The 19,546-nt window shown below is 34.5% G+C and overlaps 1 protein-coding gene across 4 annotated transcripts; it reads right to left on the reverse strand.

Annotated features, from left to right (window-relative positions):
* Nucleotides 1-313: 313 nt before the first annotated feature.
* Nucleotides 314-18,755, reverse strand: LOC147385349 (Cyclin/Brf1-like TBP-binding protein). Of its 4 annotated transcripts, none has more exons than XM_086422366.1 (20): nucleotides 18,601-18,755; nucleotides 17,372-17,466; nucleotides 17,075-17,156; nucleotides 15,691-15,766; nucleotides 14,824-14,909; nucleotides 14,662-14,738; nucleotides 14,261-14,317; nucleotides 14,032-14,144; nucleotides 13,079-13,167; nucleotides 12,869-12,955; nucleotides 11,102-11,182; nucleotides 9,304-9,471; nucleotides 9,102-9,218; nucleotides 7,602-7,689; nucleotides 7,360-7,481; nucleotides 5,758-5,838; nucleotides 4,934-5,071; nucleotides 3,504-3,593; nucleotides 3,160-3,213; nucleotides 314-1,227 (listed from the first exon to the last, which is right to left on the reverse strand). In XM_086422366.1, the coding sequence occupies exons 2-20, from the start codon at nucleotides 17,431-17,433 to the stop codon at nucleotides 991-993; spliced, it is 1,905 nt and encodes a 634-aa protein (XP_086278492.1). In that variant the 5' UTR covers nucleotides 17,434-17,466; nucleotides 18,601-18,755; the 3' UTR covers nucleotides 314-990. The 4 variants fall into 4 exon arrangements, with proteins under 4 accessions (XP_086278492.1, XP_086278490.1, XP_086278491.1 ...); XM_086422364.1 differs by having other exon boundaries at nucleotides 314-1,230; XM_086422365.1 differs by having other exon boundaries at nucleotides 314-1,230; nucleotides 18,550-18,702.
* Nucleotides 18,756-19,546: the final 791 nt, after the last annotated feature.

Raw genomic sequence — 19,546 nt, forward strand, 5'->3', positions numbered from 1 at the left:
CCTGAAAATGTAAGCTCCATAGAGTTGCACTAAATATTTGAAAAATTCATAGTAGAATTGACCTTGGCCGGCTATCTTGAAATTCCTAAACAGATGACATAATAAAATCTTAAATTGACTAAATAATCAAATTTCTCAAGCAAATATATTATTTTTCACATACCAAAAACAAACAATACGACGAACAAGCATTTCAGGATCAAATTGGCCCTTGACAAGTTCAGTTTGAACCGACCAATCTGAAATTTGGTCATAAATAAACATATTTCAATTTAAAAAAATAATCGATAACAGGATTAAAAGTTTTTCACAATCACAAAATCTCATTGTATATCTATCTAAAACATTTAAATTATTAAAGATGTTTACAATTATGATAACCTTTATAAGTTTATATCAAAGATCTAAAAGACTATAAGTAAAGACTGAAAATAAAATTAATAAAGAGAGCTGAGATAATAACTATTATTATTATTATTAATAGGCCAGCTCGTAAAAACCAATCGTATAAAGACTATTAAATCCCCTGCCCGAGAGAAATTATGGAGCTTTAGTGGTGGTGTGGCATTCATTCTCCTTCGACTCTCGAAATCACATCCAACTGTGGTTGGAACAGCAAAAACAACTAACTTCTTCACCTACCTCACTGCCCTTATCCATCTCCCGTACCCCTCTACTGAAACAGAATGGTTTCATGTTCCTTCATCAATGCCAAAAAAAGAAAGTCTGCTGAGGATCAAAACAAGAATGGGAAGAGTGAGCAAACATGGAAAGAGTAGTGGAAGAAAAAACCAAGACGTCTAGACAAACATAATTGGGGGTTGGGGCATTCTCATCCATGGCCACCAGATTCTCGAACCGTATACTAGCTAATTAAGCATATATCGCTGTGGTGGGTTAACTAGCTCAACCAGCAATACCAAAGAGAAGGTCTTCAACGCAGCTCCACCATTAATGATATATAAAAACAAAAAGAAAAATCTGTTTACTTCAAAATTCATAACCATAATCTTCGTAACCATATTCCTCTTCATTTCCATAATATAAATCATCTCCATATTTTTCTCCAGCATTGTCCTCTTCACCATATTCATCCCCTTGCATCCCTATGTCATCAACATTGTCCACCACATCAGAATCTTCTTTCTTCTTCTTGCTGTGCTGCCGTTCACTGGCTTCATCACTAGAATCTGATTCAATGCGCTTTTCCTTGGTGTTCTCGGAGGCCTTCTGTCAGGACATCAATGAATCCATCCAAGTGCATTAAAAAAAAAAAAAAGCAGATTGAAATATAAAATAGTAATATATACAAAAAAAGTTGCTAAAATATTATTGAGCTCTTCAAATATGGATACTTATCCACGTGTACCTCAAAGAGCCATTTGTAAAACCGTGTAAGAATATGATTGTCATCACCAAAACTCAGCTCCTTATGAAATTAATCCTACTAAGTATGCCATAATTCCACATCTTGTGATCACTTTTTACAAGGCTAAAATATTGGAATGGGAGAGTTTTGTCGAGGGAAGGTTTGGCCTGCGGTAACCAGATGATGGGTGGAGGGAGAGGACAGCCTCCCTCCATGGGATATCTTGAACGGAGAGGAAGCGGATGGTAACCACTAACCAGTAAGACATTGTTTAGGTGGGAGGCAAATCAAAGTAGAGTCCTGAATATGGTGAGACCTGGACGGAGCTTGTAGGGTTTGAAACGAAGGAGGATGGTTTCAAAGACAATCAGACGGAGGTGGTAAAGGAAAGCACAACTCAGCTGATGATGCTGCAAAGAACAGGCCAGGAAATTAGGAGCTATCCATCAGAGTCAAGACCCAAACCTTTACCCTGGGAAGATCCGCTAGGGAGCAAAGCAAGAGTGTGTGAGTGAGGGACAGAGAAAATCTCTTATTACCCTAAGCAATTAACAGAGAGCAAGGTGCAGATAGTGTGTCCAAAGGTGGAGGTGAAGAACGGGGAAGCTCAGTGGTCAGGTAAGAAGTATCAATAAAGAGGTAAGTGGTTAGAAGGGTGTGTCCTGGTTGGAAGGTTGAAGACAACTATGCTAATGCTCTGGGAAGGAGGATAGATATGGTTGGCCTGGGATGATACCAGAGTTTTAACTTAGATGTGATTTACAAAGCTGATCAAATGATAACAGCTACGGGGTGGGCGGGGGGAGACTCAAGAGGGGGGCAAGATTCTTGAGAAACTGCTGTTTATAGGGGCAAACCAGAGAGAGGAAAGGAGAAGACTCAGGTGTGATTTGAAGTGCATCGCTGACAACTCCCAACTTACCTTGGATGGTGTTGGGAGACTTCAACTCAATCACTTCTGTTGGTGAGAAAGTAGGAGGAAGGAGGGTCATGCAGGCAGATTTGCATGACCTTTCAGAGTGCCTGCAGCTGACTGAGCTCATGGACATGAAGGCCAACCAGCAGGATAATAGAAGAATTCTGTCAAAAATAGATAAGAGTCCTCACAAACATCCGACGGCTAGAAAATCTTAATGAGGTTAAAGCTAATTTCCAGACTTGTGGCATATCAGACCATATAGCCCAACGGTGGTGAACAAGGGGGTCAAAGAACAATCTAAAAAGAGGCCGTTAGATTCTTCAATTTCTCGATTGAGGATGAGAGCTTCAAACCTTTAGTGTAGTCCATATGGGAAAGGAATGTTAGGGGAACCCCCATGTATAGGTGGGTGCTCAACCAGTAAGAGTTGAAGCAAGCCCCTCAGGGTCTTGAGCAAGGAAAGATTTGGGGCAGATTCCAACACCATTAGTGCCTTGGGGGAAGAATTGGAGACTGTTCAGGGGGACAGTCTAGAAAGGGAAAATCAGATTGAGGAAGAGATCATTGAGTTCTTCAAAGGGCTGTATCAGCATGGAGTCACAGTTGCAAGAACCTCAGAGCAAATAACCCCCATGAACAAAGCCCTTGACCAAGAAGATCACAACAGTCTTGGGTGTCAGGTAACAGAAGAAGAAATAAAAGAAACTATATTTTCAATAAATGGAGAAATGGTTCTGGGGTCTGTGGCTTCACAGCCAAGTTCTACCAAAGCACATGTGGCATTACAGGGCAAGATGTGGTACATGCTGTCTCACACACACACACATATGTATAAACCAAAGTGCCAAAAAAATAGAGAAGGCCAACATACCGTGTCACTGAAGAGCGAGTCCAATACATTGTAATTGATTTTCGAACTGAGTCTCTGGGCAAAGAAAGACATACATGCACTGATTATTAGTAAATGTGGGGAAAAAATGTATTTGGGGATATGGTTTCTGGTTTGGGGTCTGCCTAACCCCTCTGCAACATACAAAATAAACAAATAAATAAATAGACACACATGCACTGATATTGGTAAAGGTAAAGAAAAATATGTTTGGAAATGCACATATAAGAGAACAAGCAAAAAAAAACAAAATGATACACCTTCAATTACACATAATATTCATTTGTTAGCATAAATGAAGCGGCATTTACTTTTCCGTGAAATACCTTCTTCGTTAGCATTTGGCGGGCAGCTTCTGCAGCACTTTGAGCAGGAGCAGCATTTTTCGCCTCTGCTGCCCTTTGCTGCTGCCTTTCCTGCAAGTCAATATAAGATTCATAATTAATTAAAAAAAATGATTTGTGGATGAGTTACAATTTACAACAATAAAAGCTTTTACGAAGGTGATCAAGAAAGCAACAATTTTCTTAGATTTGCATCAGCTTTAGGAAATGAAAGATTGGTAATAGTGATAAGATCCTCTTTTGGTTGGTGGAAATTACTACCTTTTCTGGAATATAGACTGAATGTAATTGATTTAACAGAAAGAAGTGATTCTCATGTTGGTAGTTTGTTGGGTAAAAAGTGAGGCTAAATCATCTTGAATGCCTCAAGAATGATCTCACTTACATGGCCATGTTTTACTTCTCCTAACATCCTGATAAAATGGAACATTCCGCATACTGAGATGTATCATACGTGGTAGGAGGAGACTTTCATGTGCCTTTTGTTACTTCCCTGTTTCTTCACCATGTTGGAGCTTAATTTTCAACACATTTCATAACTCTTTAATTTTTCAATAGAATGTTAGTGACGTATGGGGAAGTTGGAAATGGTCCATCGAAATGTGAGAACAGTCACTCGTCAAACAAACAGAAAAAAATGAAAGAATTGTCTAATCTACAACTTCAAAGGAAATCAGTAAATGATGTGACAGTAAATCTCTTAAAAAATTGTACATAATTGTAGAAATGAAATAAATAAATTAGTAACAAAGAAAAAGAAAGAAAGAAAGAAAAAGATTTAGACTTGAATTGGTGGAAATGCTAAATAAGATTATAAATAATTTAAAGCAATATCAAAGATTAGGATGGATTATCCAAATTTTAACTTATTAACAAAGATAAAAAGTGATACCCCCACCCAAAAACAAGCACCTAATTCATACTTAAACCTATAAAGGGTGTAAAAAAAGAAGCAAAGATTAGAAGTAATTTATTTCTATCTCAATTAAAATGTAAATGCTAATTCCAGTAAGTACCTTTGTCAATTTATCAAAAAAATGGTCTTAGCAAGCGTAGTACCAAAAATTGGCAATTTTTTGAAAAAGTCACCGTTTTTTTTTTTTTTTTTTTCTCATTTTTTTCATATGGACAAAAATTTAAACATTTTCTCTCGTTTTTTAAATCTGAGATTTGATACATAATATAATTTGATAATTCTAAGTGTAAAAATAAGGGAGTTGATGATAATAACTTGATTTTATGAATTTTCATTAGATATGTATTTTTTCATAACTTTTAATATATTTTTTATCTTTTATTTTCATCATTTCTTCCCCGTTTTAACGTTTTTTCTGAAGTTTTCCCTTGCTGATTTAAACCCATACTCCAACTTTGTGACTATGTTGGCAGGTGCTTATAAGGGAAAAAAATACCTTTCTTGACTTGGCAACAGCTGCTGCAGCCGCTGCAGCAAGTTCTTGTGCAGCAAGCAAGTCCTCCGAACAATTCTGAAAATGGGCCTCATATGCTTCCTTAGCTGCAGCAGCAGCTGCTTCTTTAGCAGCTTGTTCCTGCAAAACTTTACGGCTCAAAAATACCATTTTACCTTGCACCAATCAGATTATTAAGGGTTAAATCCATATCTTGAGCGCTAATAGATGGCAATAGCACCAATTAGTACAATTTTAGGGACAAGGACACACCACTAAAATTGGCCAAACCAAGAGTGTAGCGTAAGTCATAAATAAATGGATTGTATGATGCAAACCATCTGATCTATTTTATACATTTTAGAAGGCAGAAAATAATTAACATCAGGTCCAAAATAAAAATCTAGACAAATGCTTCTGATCAACCAATTAGGTTGATTTCTGCCCTTGGAAGTTGTTGGGAGTGTCTTCGAAGGTGGGTTACAACCCTTGCATTTTTTATATTTTTATTTGAGAGAATATTTGATGCCCCACTGAGTAAGCCTGATTTTGACAAGAATCAGTAGCCCAAAGGTGCAAACAGGTTTTAAATGGATGATCGAGATTCCTTTAGCCAACCCCAAATTTTGGGCTAAGGCATTGATGATAAGATGACATGTCACTCTACAAGAAAAGCCCTACAACAACATAAAAGTGGGTATATGTGCAACTTCTAAGCCACCTACCCTAATATTTTGCTGATAACAGCAAATCCTGGTGTACCTACACTGTGCATTACCTAAGAATGTAAAAAAGATTACAATCAGACAAGAAATAACTCTGACTACCTCAAGATACTCCCTGTTCATTTCTTCCCAGATTATCTTTTTAAAACGCTTCTCCTCCTCGTTGTGAAGGTACCCATCAACCTATTCAGCATTACAAAATTTTAGAACCAAATATCAATTCACTTGAACAGCATGAGACCACATAGGTATGCTTGGATGCTTCACTGTCCCTATTACTGATGAGAGAATTTCAAAATGTTCCAAAAATAAGGATTGGTAAATTAAGATATTAAGAATTGATTAGAGAAAGCTAATTGGGTTACCAAGAATCTTATGAAATACGTGGAGGACTGGGGACTGGGGGCTAGAAAGAATGCCCAGTGTACCAGAGGGATAACCATTCTTTAAAATTGCTTGGGGCAAGGTACTAAATTTCAATTTAAGTGAAGGTAAATGCTTGCTAAGTAAGTAAGATCAGTGAGTATTGATACCACGACCAAGGTTCAAAACCCACCTTCAGCCTCTAATTAGTACTTGTTACAACAAACTTGCTCGCTTAAAAAAATGGTTTCAATGCATATTTTGACCAGTTTGAAAATGAAAATATTTCATAGAAATATCTCGATTAATTTCACGAAAATGATAAAAATGTAATGGAAATGTAGTAATTAAGGAAATTTTCATTCGAACTGTAAGAAATGCTAAGATAGACATGAAAACAGTCATAAGTCATAAACTATAATAAACAACCATATAAAGTGTGGAAATGAAGATCAGTAGTGTTCTGCTGCACATGGGTGCAAGAATGTAAGAGCTTACCAAAACCAACTATATTCTAAATGGATTTTAAAGTAGTGTCATGTTAACACCTAATATACAAAACACTTGTTTAAATGAACAAACTGTGAAGTACTATATTCATGCATTCCTCTATATTTATATTTTTTAACTATCAATGAATAAACTACAAATATGTCCAGCTAATATGAATATGGTGATATGCTTAAAAAGCATAAATTTTAGATGTGATATACAAATAACTAAGTAATCATACATCATTGATGCTAACAAATGAATAGTATGTGTAGTTGCAAGTCCTTTCTTACAAGTAATTTACTATATTCATTATTTTTATAAATTTATTGATAGTCTTACAATATTTTTCAAAAAAAGATATCTCGGTCGAAATTGTTAGGTCACAGAAATATTTCACGAAATGAATAGTGATTTTCACACACAAAAAATATATATACAAAAGGAAATAGTAGGCCGAATTTCATGTACAGTCTTGTGGAAAGGAAAATATTTCAGTATACATTGTGCAAATTTGACAAATTTTAATACTATGGGTCAGGGTATGTCCAAAAAATATTTCAATAGAATTGAGGATATTCTAGGAGTTCAATAACTGAGAGGCAGTATTTGAAGTATCAAGGTCCTTAGATTTTCTAGGAAAAGCAAGGGGGAAGTGGGGTATTTAACTGAAATGCAAACCAAGTGCAGATTAATAAAATAACACATGGTAATTTTAACATTTATAACTCCTAACCAGGGAAGACTTGTCATACAAAAACAAGACAACAAAAAGAGGAAAGAAAGAGAATTGGTATTGTGGACAAAGATAAGCTATTACAAGGATGAAGAAAAAATTAAGCTGCACACCTCAACATCATCAATGTCAGAAAGGCTTTCGGATTCATTCCCAGTCATATTATCCATATCCTCAGATCTACGTGATTGACCGGAAGTACCCTCATCACCTGCCTGATCTCCACTGGCTGCAGCTGAAACAGGACATTTTTGTGATCAGAAATGATCCTCAATATTTGTAGCATAAAAAAAATGCAGGATTTAAATCTTTCCCTGAGATATCCCTTCAGGAAGTTCATAGGTAAAGAACTTACCACTACTTTCCAACCCTCTAGAGCTCACTTTTTCGTTTCCAATCACATCATGTTTGGGATTTGAGGAAGGCTCGGTTTCCTTCTCAAACTAACATGGGAAGCAAAAACAAAAAAAACAAAAAGGACAACACACAATAAGGTAGAAAAAAAATCATGGAAACTAGAAATTCACAAAGTTTGAGGCAAAAAATCAAATACAAACCCCCCCCCCCCAAAAAAATAATAATAATAATAAATAAATAAATAGATAAATGCACGATAAAAAAGAATCATTGTTGCATTGCAAGAAAATTTGAAACAAAGAGGAACTGAAGCAGCAGACTGGACAGTAAAAACTCTTGAAAAGTAGGGAATTAATCTAAAATACACAGGTGTAAAGGACCTTCATTTCCACAATTCATATGATTTACATATTGGTGGATTATGAGTGCAGTTTAATGCTTGTTTTAACATTTCCTAATTTCAAAAGGAAAAGGTCTATGATTTCGACACTAGCTGAAATATTTGTATTATTGGGCTGACCGAACAAAAAAATTGAAATTTAATACCTTGGATGTGAAACACCAAAATCATTATTTTACATATCAAGGGCGGAGCAAAGAGTTTTCCCATGTGGGGAAAACTAAGAGTGGAAAACAAATTGTGGAGGCAATTAAGAGTGAAAATTTGTGGGGGCAATAGCGGTGGATTTTTTTATCCACCGGTTGTTATCTGTCACAATAGCTCATAAACTCTTAGATTTTGAAAAAAATTGTGGGGGCAAGTGCCCCTACTGTAAATCTAACCCTGTATGTATCAAGTAGTGGTACTATTGATTTCCTGCTTAACCCCTAGTCCCCTACCCTTCCCATCACAAAGAGGGAAAAAAGAAACAGAAAAATGTGAGATGAGAGGTAGGGGGCTGAGAGTGTTCCAATATATTTTGAAAAATATAGCAAGAGAATTCTAGGCAACACCTCATTAGAGTACTCGAAATCAAGAGAAGTGGAATAAAAGTTCAAGTTTGTTTTAAAAAGCACTTTTGATACCGGCCACAGTGGAGCTACAAATGGAGTTCCTACCAAAGTTGACATAAGTCCACTATTCCAAGCTTCTAGTGAAATGAGGGTTTATATTTTAGCCCACCACTACATTGCCACCCATATGTCTCTATTATCAAAAGTCCTCAAGAAGACCAAAAACATTGTCCATCACACGCATTCGCATGTATTAGTTTATTAAAATACATGTATTATTTAAAGATCCCAATAGAGTCGAACAAAACCTATCAAAGATATTTCAATTGTTTTTTTCAAAACTCACAACTAGACTTGTAATACCATGAGATTTTATGAAAATGTACCACCTCTTAATATTGATGCCACTAAAACCTTCCTAAGGGAATTCAAGTAATAGGGCTTCTCAGTGCAAGACATTCTAAATCTTTATAGAGAACAATGATTCATGTACAGAAATTTCAAAAGATTCAACATAGTTTTGGGATGGGAAATGCATACTAACCAGACTTGATTCCTTGGCATTTTTCTCAGCAGGTGCTTTGGTCACTCTCTCCCTTTGGGCACGCTGGAAAGCTGGAGGTTCTGATCCTCCCTGAAGTCCGCCAGAAAGTGTAATGAACTACACCAACCAATAAAAGCATGAGATATAAAGAAAAATGAAATCTCATGAGATCAGGCAATATTAAGCAGAGGTAAGGAGTTACATCATCGTAACAACTTTTACAAAGTCCGTGGGCGAAGTGAGGTTTATCAGTACCCTTGTGTTCACATAGTAATTCCCTTTCCCCCGATGGTTTAGACCCCACATTTGGTAGTTTCCTTGAACGAGATTCTCTTTCAAGCTCCTCTGCCGTTGTGTTAAACTCCTCGATCTAATACAAGAAGGAAACCTTTTCTCATCAGAACTATCTATCTCATAGTGCAGGACAAGGCCACCATGGCTAAGAAAAGATAGAACACAAGAAACATAAGAGAAATAGCAAAAATCTACATGATTCATTTGTAATCAGTGTTGATCTGACCCCAATGGAATTGTAAAGATAACCAATTGGTTGAAAATAACTTGATCGCTTAAGAGTTGAGGCTATTGTTGCTTTTCCAAATGATACTGATAGGCCATTATCAACTTGTAACAACCACGCAAAAAAAATTGAATTCAAATGTATTATATAAAATCAAACATGAAAATTGGAGAAAGGAAGAATTTTGAAGTGAGGGTATCCCGAGCCAGAGGTATATACCAACCCAGTGTCAAATAATGAATTTTTTAAAGTGAGAAATATTTAGAGATTTTACACTGATAAAAAATTTTAAATCAAGCATGAAAACTCACTCCTAAATCATAAAATTATAATAAACAATCATACAAAGTAAGAAATGGATGTCCACGGCATTCTATACACTGGTCCATGTAGCAAAGGGTCCAACACTTGACTCTATCATAATGAAATGAGAGTAATCATGATATTTAGAGTCCATAAAGGAAAAATGCCAGTAACTACATAGACCTACATTTTTCCTAATAACCAGCAAATTAGAATATAAGGAAATGTTCTATTTTACCCTAAATGCATGCAATAATCATTTTTTTACCTTTTGTTTTATTTTTTTATTTTTAATTAATAAAATGCAAATACTTTGAGCTAAATATAAAGAAGTGTTCGATTTTTACCTTAAATGCATGCCCGATTCAATTTTTGAAGAAACAATAAGTTTTGGAATTACAACCACTAATAAGTTTGAATTCCTTAAATTTCAAAACTTGTGACAATCTCAAGGAAATAATATAATTTATATTCTCCACTTTTAAAATTTTGCTGAATACATTGTTCATCAAAACCGATTATTCCATAAAATGATTTAGTTAAGGACTACTATAACTCACTCAATGTTGAGGAAAACAACTTCAATTTTCCCTAGCAGCACCAAGCTTCTCCTTCCTACTCGAGTACCACTTCCTGTGGACGTGTTTTTGCGAATTCAATTGCATAAGAAAGAAACCATCAACAAATCTTCAAAGCTGAATTTTTCAGAGAAAAGTGATGCAAATTGAGAAAGCAATTTGGTTGAAGACATTTGAGTAATTTTAAAAGAGGATATCTTTTTGGGATTTTAATGTTTGAGTAGTGTAACTATGAAGGTTTATTCATGAAGGGGACCTTTAGGTCCTATCATTCCGAGATGGGAGAGAGCTTTTTAGATTGAACTTGAAGATGTTTGAGACAGAGTACAATCCACCTTCCTTCAGAGTGTTGAGTTGCCCAGGTAGGTTAAAAGAGTTCGTGTAAATAATGATTGCTCCTTCCAATAGAAAGACAACAACTAATAACTAGTACAACTACAACAAACAGTTCCGAATAACCTGGCCTAGTATCTTGCAAACATGTAGCGAATAAACATGAAATAAATACTTTAAAGATAGAATAATGTGTTTACATGAGTTTAAAATTACAATAGTTCGAACTCAATAGATGACCAATAGTCCGAGGAAATGAAGCTTACCGTTAAGCTCCCTGACTCTGTATTTTCGAATTCAATCAGTCGTCTCGTCAATGTTGCTTCACAGATATGTACAACACTTACCTGGTGAAAATTGTGATATGCACCACTTCAGTTACTAATAAATTTAGAATACCAAGCCAAAACAAGCAGGATAAGGAAGGAAATTCCAATCAACAAATCAAAGTTCAAAAAGTATTTAATACCACATAAACCTGTCTATCCAAATACTAAAATGTATTTGACGAGGTCAGATATCAAGTTTTTTTCTGAACTAACATTAATGGAAATACTATTCAAGAGATTTATTGGAAATTTAAGTGTAAGACGGTGACATTTTATCAAATTGCATGAAGTGGTAAGTACTTTGATGTGGCAAGGAATGAACTTCGGTTTTGGTCTCTATTTCAATCAGCCTGGAAATGGAAATATTTCGATCAGTGCAAAATTTAATACGGGTCATGGAAATGCTGAAATTTAACACAATGTTCATGGATATGATGAAATTATGGAAATGTTGACAAATTTCTTCATAACTCATCAAACTGCAATAAACAATTATATGAAGTGGGGAAATGAAAATTAGTAGCATTCCACTATACATTGGTAAGGGCATCTGATAGCCCAACTGTCAAAAACAACAATATTATACATAGAAATGATAATATTAATGTCACATTAACTGTAATATACCATATTAAAACACTTGTTAAAAGAACAAAATATGAAGCACTACATTTTAACATTTTTATTTTTATTTTTAAAATATTTATGAATAAATTACTAACATATCCAAGTAATTTAACATGGATAAGTATGCGTGCATGTTTTTCATAAACATACAAATATGCAGAAAATGCATCAAAATAAGTTAATGTATAGATATCTAACTAAAGAATGAATACTATATATGATTTGCAAGTCTTTTCTACAAGAAATTTATAATTTTGCTTACTTTCATAAATTTTATCAATCTTTGAAGAATACTTTTTCCAAAAAGAATATCTTAGCCAAGCTTTATTAGCTTTCAAAATATTTCCATCAAAAGATTACAAAGTTGAATGAACATAACAATACTACCACACCAGTCATGTTCTTTTTTCATAGGCAACTTGATTTGAGAAAGAGATGCAAAGGAAGTCGAGAAGACCTAACTAGAAGGAGAAAACAAGCGAAAACAAAAAAACACTAAACTGAGGACTACTACCCGAGCTATAACAAAATGCCTGATCGATCAATTTCAACAAGAAATCCTCAAAGAAAAACTCCTTAAAGTTGGGGAATTGCTTACACCAACCCCGCACCCAACAGACTCTCCAAACAACTCTAAGGCTAAGCAGCTTCCAGCCCCAAACAACTTACTCATGATTTTCTCCAATTAATGCCCAATTCCATTAGAACCTAGCAAATACCACGTCACTTATAGATTCACCGTAATCAAATCCAAAACAACACCATTAGATAAACAATATGTCAATTCGCAATCACTGTCATTAAGATCAAAGTTTGCCATGATTTCCAAAGAGCAAGAAACAAAAACATCACACTAAAATATGATCATCAATGAACTAAAGAAATGGAAATAAATTTTCAATCGTATAGTATGAACAATAAAACAAATACTGCCGATTTCATTAGTCTAATGTACCCAAAAAAAAAAAAAAACACTAAAAAATAACTTCTCATTATAGGGAATTTAACATGACATTTTAAAATCATCTGTATGTAACTTAGAATTGCACATCAATAGATGGTATAAGTTCAACTTACAATATCTGACTTTGAATATTTGAGTCCATGAGAAAGTGCAGATATGTATAATGCTGCACCACATAACCCACTAGGTTTCCTCCCAGTCTGTAAAAGGATTAGTAAGTCGAACTATTAAATAACTATGACTGTGATTAAGTACCAAGACCAACACTTGAACCTTGTCAAAAAGTTTAAGTTTCCATATTTATGCAAAAAAGAAAACAATACCTGCATCCAGTCTCGCTTCATGCTAGCTATAATGCGCAATGCAGTCCTAGAAACCTCAGAATTCATGTCCTTATTGTCTCTCAATAAACCTACAATAAGCATAAACAATTATTTTTCCTGCTAGCATGGTAATGTAGGACAGATTTTTATTTCTACTGACACGAAGATGTCCTATGATGAGTACCTAATTAGTTACTCCATCAAGGTTATCTCAATCATCATTCATCATCGAAGCCTTATCCCAAAGATTTGAAATCGGCTATGGAAGGTCACATACCATATATAAAGCTTTACAAAAAGTTCAAATAACATTACACTCACTGACATAAAGATGGTCATTGAATTCTAGGATAAGATATTTACTTTTAAGGACCATAATTTCTTATTTTCATCATAGGGCCAAGGTATATTTATTTTGTTATTAAAACACTCTTGAGGCATTTATTATCTATCAGTCTAGCTCCTATGTGAGGTTATCCAAATAGAGATGATCAATCTATCACACCAATGCTCCATTATTTCAATGAACAATAATTTCCCAAGGAAAGATACAATTTCCTCCTGAAATTTCAACAAGTATTTGTAGTTGGAAAGGATTTCCCATAATTTGCTAAGTGGGAAGTTTGAGAGGAAAAAAATTAAGAACATAAGGAACAATGGAGGGAGACGAGTAGAGAGTGACTTGTCATCATCAAACCACCAACCAAAACCTCATCTTCTATTACCCCAAGAAAAATTGCACTGATGCACAAATGGAGAAGACATTATTAAAAAGAAAAACATGTGTGACAAAATTGAAATACTTTCATGTCACTTAAAACCATTTCAAACTCAATTTTGATATTTAAACTCACACATCTCAACAATAATAAAAATCAAGTGGTATCAATGCAGGTTTCCGGAAAAAATATTTGACCCAAAATGAAAAGGGCAAAGAGTTGTCAGGTGCTTACCATTTGTGAATCGATGTATAAAAAGGCTAGGATCAACAGGTTTTTGGACGATGGGATGTTCTTCAAGCCTTAGCAATTTGCAAAGCTGCAAAAATACAGCACCTAGCACATATCTGGAACATAATTTAAAATTTCAGATGAGAGCATAGCTGAAGTATTTCCTACAATAACAACCCATTTACTTTTATAATGAGCTTGAAAAGAAAATTGAACCACAGCGGATACTTACACATTTGTCTGCAATATTTCTGAAAAATCAATAAGAAGAAACTCCTTTTTACTTTCCCTATGAAAAGCATGAGTAGCTGGCTTTAGTTGCTTAACACATCTATCAAAAGCTACATTTAAATTTTCCAAGACACAGTAGTATTGGAACATAAAGCCTGGCATCTTAATTGCTCCACCAAGTTAAAATTCCAAAACCAAGCACGCACTTTATTGGCAATTAGGGGTGTAAATGGTTATGCCATGTCATAACCATCTTTGTTCACATAATCCACAATCCAATTCCCAATAATCTTTCCTATGAACTATTTGTTAATAAAACAGTCCAGAAGGACCAAAAATTATTCAAATAAACCAACAAAACATTTTTCATAAAAAAATGAAAACCTTTATCACCTCCCTTACCGGCATACAATGTAAAGGCAAGCAGCAGCAACCAGCGATGTTCGACGCCCCCTAGTGAAATTCCGTTCAACCGCAATCTTCAAAAGAAGGTAGACTCAAAGATTAGCCAAATTTATACACAAATCGTCTGGCAACAAGGAAGTTTAAACATTAAGGACGCACTCTATAAAAAGCAGAGGCTGGGTCTATGACAGAATTTCCACCACTGATATCTAGGCTATCGACCAGATTACTGATTTCATCTCTGCCTACAAAATAAAATGGAAAGTGGCATTTGATAAATGAGAATGCACAAAGTTCACAGGATCAAATCATGAAAAGCACACAACTGTGATCAAAGCATAAGGAGCAAGGTTTAAAATCTCATCTCAAAGCAATGTTTCGGTTATAAATACATATAGCCTATGTTGGTCGCACCAAATGTAACCAAGTGGATTTTTTTTCGAGTCATTAATTTTGTGTGGCACACCTTTTGATGGATTGAATCCTTGATTTGTATCTACCATTTGTTGCATTGTGAAAAGTGCTCAAACCTAGTGTCTGGAAATCATCAATCACAAAGATTTTGACGAGAAGATACAACACAGCATGGGCCAAAACTCATTGACCATGTGCCACGTGGAAATACATGCAAAAAACAAGGGATGGCTGTTTGTGAGCAATCAAGAATTCATTGAAACCACAAACAACACTGAGGGAATAATACCTATAAAGACAATAATAAAAACAAAACAAAAAATACATTGAGGCAACAATAAGATTCACTTGAAGGAGCATCAAAGATCCCAGGGACATTGTCCAAGCTTAGCACCTTACAATACCACTATGTCCTCATTATTTTATTAAGTGTGATTTTGTACATTAGTACATGAACAAAGTATAACCTTCCTATGCATACAAAAAAGGACTGTGTCTTTAATAATATCACAAGCTCCTAATCAATATACCTACAAAGAGAAGATAAACCAGATCTCCATTGTATATTTTCAATCTAGAATGAACCATGCAACTAAGCATATCAAAACATACCCTTTTCCAAAGTCCTTGCATGTGAGGTAGAGTAGTCGCTTTCAACACTCTTGACAAAATTGCCTGACAATTGGCTCTACAGATAAATATAAATACAAGTTAATAAACAATTAAATCATCAACAAAAAAAAAAGTCAATAAACAATAGGAAAATGAAATGGGAATATTGCAAATGAGAACAAAAGCATGAAAATACATTTGTTTACATGCACAAGAAGAAAACATAATTTCCAGTGCACATACAGTACTATGTAGGAGGATCCCAAGGAGCAAAAAGAGAAGATAAAAGATAAAAATAAAAAGACAAGGAAAAAATAATCTAAAGAAGGTATATCTTATACTTAATTCCATACATTCCAATAAAAAATTCTCACTAGAATAACATAACATGTACTAGCATCTACAATGTCCAAGGCTTGGGCTCCAATCACACAAGATGCCTAGAGAGGTGAGGGGGCTATATGCACAACACCAGCCAACGATATATGAAATGAACATATAAGGTTGTCAACTTATCCTAGTGAACTATGTTACAAACCATTCAAAACTAACCAAAAGGTACCCTTACCCATGTCAACATGACATGACATGGGGGTATGGGGAGAGATCCATATCAAATATGGCACTAGCATATAATACTAATAACTAAAAGAAGAAATTTTCAAGAGTATTTTAAAATATTAGGAAACAATAACATGCAAAGATGGCATATAACAATAATAGTGAGAGTGAACATTTTAGTGCAAGTTGAGAACTCTAATAGGGTAAGAGGAAGAACAAAATTGATATGGATTGAGGTGGTATGAAAAGATGTGAAACATCAAGTCTTACTAAAGATATGGTTCATTATAGACTTAAATGGTGAAACCGGATTCGTGTCGCCAATTCCAATAGCAAGGAAAAGGTATAGACAAGGAAACCATAAAAAAAAATATTATACAAGAACCAACTATACTATTACTGATCATATAGTTGTATCCCAAAACCCTAAGATTTGGGGGCTGAGCAAATCTAATACTTGGACCAATATCTATAAAGATTCTCCGAAACATACCCAAGGAACATAGCTAGACAATACCTTCGGTAAAGAAGCTTAAATTACACAAATAAATTATACACCGTGCAAGTAAAAACTAGATTACTTCATCGATTTATAATGTGGGGCCACATATTATCTGCACTCACTAAAATTGTTTGACCAAAATGCTTTATAATATTCTACAAGATGTGAATAAAAAATCCGTGGGTGTCAATACCATAGACCTGGGTACATAACCCAACCTCGCATGAGTTACTAGTCTCATTAAAAACTTGCTTATCCGATCAAAAATAATAATAATTTGACCTATTGAAAAATAAAACATGTATCACAACGAGAACAAACCTGCCCTCCAGCATTTTTAAAAAAAGTAATCTCAGTAGAGAACATATCCATGTCAGTAACCCTTCCGCAACCAGAACAACATCTAAGAGAGATCAGGAAAAAGGAAAAAAAAAAAAAAAAGCAATCAATAACACCATTAAAACTGCACAAAATGGTGATATTTACAATACTTTCACGGCAATTCGTAAGTAAAGGTAAAAGTGATCTCCTGTAAAGATTCTTCGAGCCAAATAAAATACCTTTAACAAACACTAGAGTGTATATAAATTTATAAGATTAATATATTAAGCTACTTACAAGAAACCTTCATCTGATCGATCAGTTGGGAAGACTCCTTTGCAATGCCTACACCAAGGCATTGTTTCCAAGTGATAAAAATGCCACAAATCAACCTGAAGGATTAAATTATAAAGTAAAACTAATAAAAACATAGATTTCACTAAAAATTAAACTATTTTTTTAATCGATAAAAATTAAAGTACTTTGGCAATTCACAAACAGATTGAGAAATAAAAAATAATAATTAACACAATTGATTCGTGTGTTTGGTAACACTTCTGAAGTCTTAATGGAGGTGGTCCACCTTTAAAATTCAGACTTTAGAAGCTTTATTTCCGTTTGTTTTTATTCAGATTTCAGACTCCATAACCAAAATTCAAAAGTTTTGAACCAATGATGGAGAGATGCTTGACGAAGCTTCTGAAATCTGAATTTTTTTTTTATTCTTAAAATACCCTCCTCAGAATCCTAATTGCTATCACTTATCATTTCTTTATATGAACCTTAAAACCCTTATTTTTAACTTTTCTACCTCTTATTTATTTTCTACCTCTCCTTCCTCTACAACTGTGTTGTAAAGTCTCTCCCCTTTCTCTCGTTTCGTGTTTGAAAACCCTTTATTTTTATACGAACCCTAAAACCCTATATTTTTCAACTAGAAAACGAATGATTATTTATTGTTTGAATATCGTCTTATTGGGATATAATTTCTCAAGTATGAATTCAAATTGAAAACAATACTTTTAGGGTGTTTGATGTGTTAGAAATCAAAATTAAATGCGTGGATGGTTTCATTATGCATAACATGTTATGTTTTTCGGTTAACAATTTATTAGAATTACAAAAGGGTATTATTGTCAAAATAGCCATTATGTTTTAAAATTCTATTTGTAACCAGAAGCTCTTAAAAATGATAAACAAACAACCTTTCCAGAATAAGATTTCAGAAAACAGACTTCAGACTTCAGACTTCAGACTTCAGACTCCAGAATTCAGAAGTGTTACCAAACAAGTCTTGAGAACGAAATTAAAGCCCAAAAACTCCAAGAACATATAAATGTATAAATATAGTGACAAACAAATTAAAGAGAGAAAATCAATTTAGTGCAAGACCAAACGATCAAGAATGGGTAAAATAAAAAAAAAACTAAATTTAAACTAAATGGAAAAGAAATAACTGAGAGCTGTAAACTAACTTAGATCAAGAGTTTCAAAAGCGAAACCCTAGAAAACGAAATTGGAGGCACCTTCGATTAGCTGAAGACACGACTGTTTACTTTTTAGCTTGAACAGTGAGACGTGGAGAGGGGGTCGAGAGTCGAAACCTATTTCCCGCGACTGTGGAGAGAGAGTTCGTGGTCCGTGGGAGAGCTTTTTATAAAAAGAGAAACTGATAAATGGTAGGGCTGTCAACGGATAGGTATCCGATCGGATAGTGTTATATCCGAATTCGAATCCGAAAAAAAAAACTGATATTCGAATTCGAATCCGAATCCGATTGGATATCACTCACCAGGATTTGAATTCGAATTTGAAAAATATATTAAATATCCGATCCAATAAAAATCCTACAAAAATTATTTTCGATCTATACCATCATCTTCAATCTGTAAAAAACAAATCGAAGATGGCTGCTATGGGATTTTACTTTATAAAAAATAAATCAGGTAAAATGGAATTTTACTTTGAGAGAGAGAGATGAAGTATCTACCTAGAATCATAAATGCTCATCGATCGGAGAAGATGTCGATTATGAAACTTGTATAGTGAGAAAAAAAAATTACTTTGAAAGAGAAAGGAAGTATCTACCTGGATGCTCGTTAGAAGGAGAATATGGTGGTTATGGAGCTCGCACGATCGAAGCCCTTAATCTTGCTAGTTCTTACGTTTTAGGCTAGGAGAAGATAAATATTTGAAAGCTAAGTTTCGTTGTGTAACATGAATACACAAACACCACACGTACATATAAATATATATATATAGGGTCACGTTCCTAAGACTCATATTGAGACTCACATTGCGACACACCGTTTTGTCTTATATGGGCAAAAATGTTTGGAATGAGCTGATTTTTTGTGAGGATGATCTCTGTGATGAGGGGATCATCCTGGCAAAAAATCATCTCATTCAAAAACTTCTAACCCCATCAAAATTGATTTACAAAAATTGGACGGTCTATAATTTTTCAACAAA

This window comes from Akebia trifoliata, chromosome 14, assembly GCF_017979445.1.
Source record: "Akebia trifoliata isolate Shusen 1 chromosome 14, ASM1797944v1, whole genome shotgun sequence".
Classification (NCBI taxonomy): Eukaryota; Viridiplantae; Streptophyta; class Magnoliopsida; order Ranunculales; family Lardizabalaceae; genus Akebia; species Akebia trifoliata.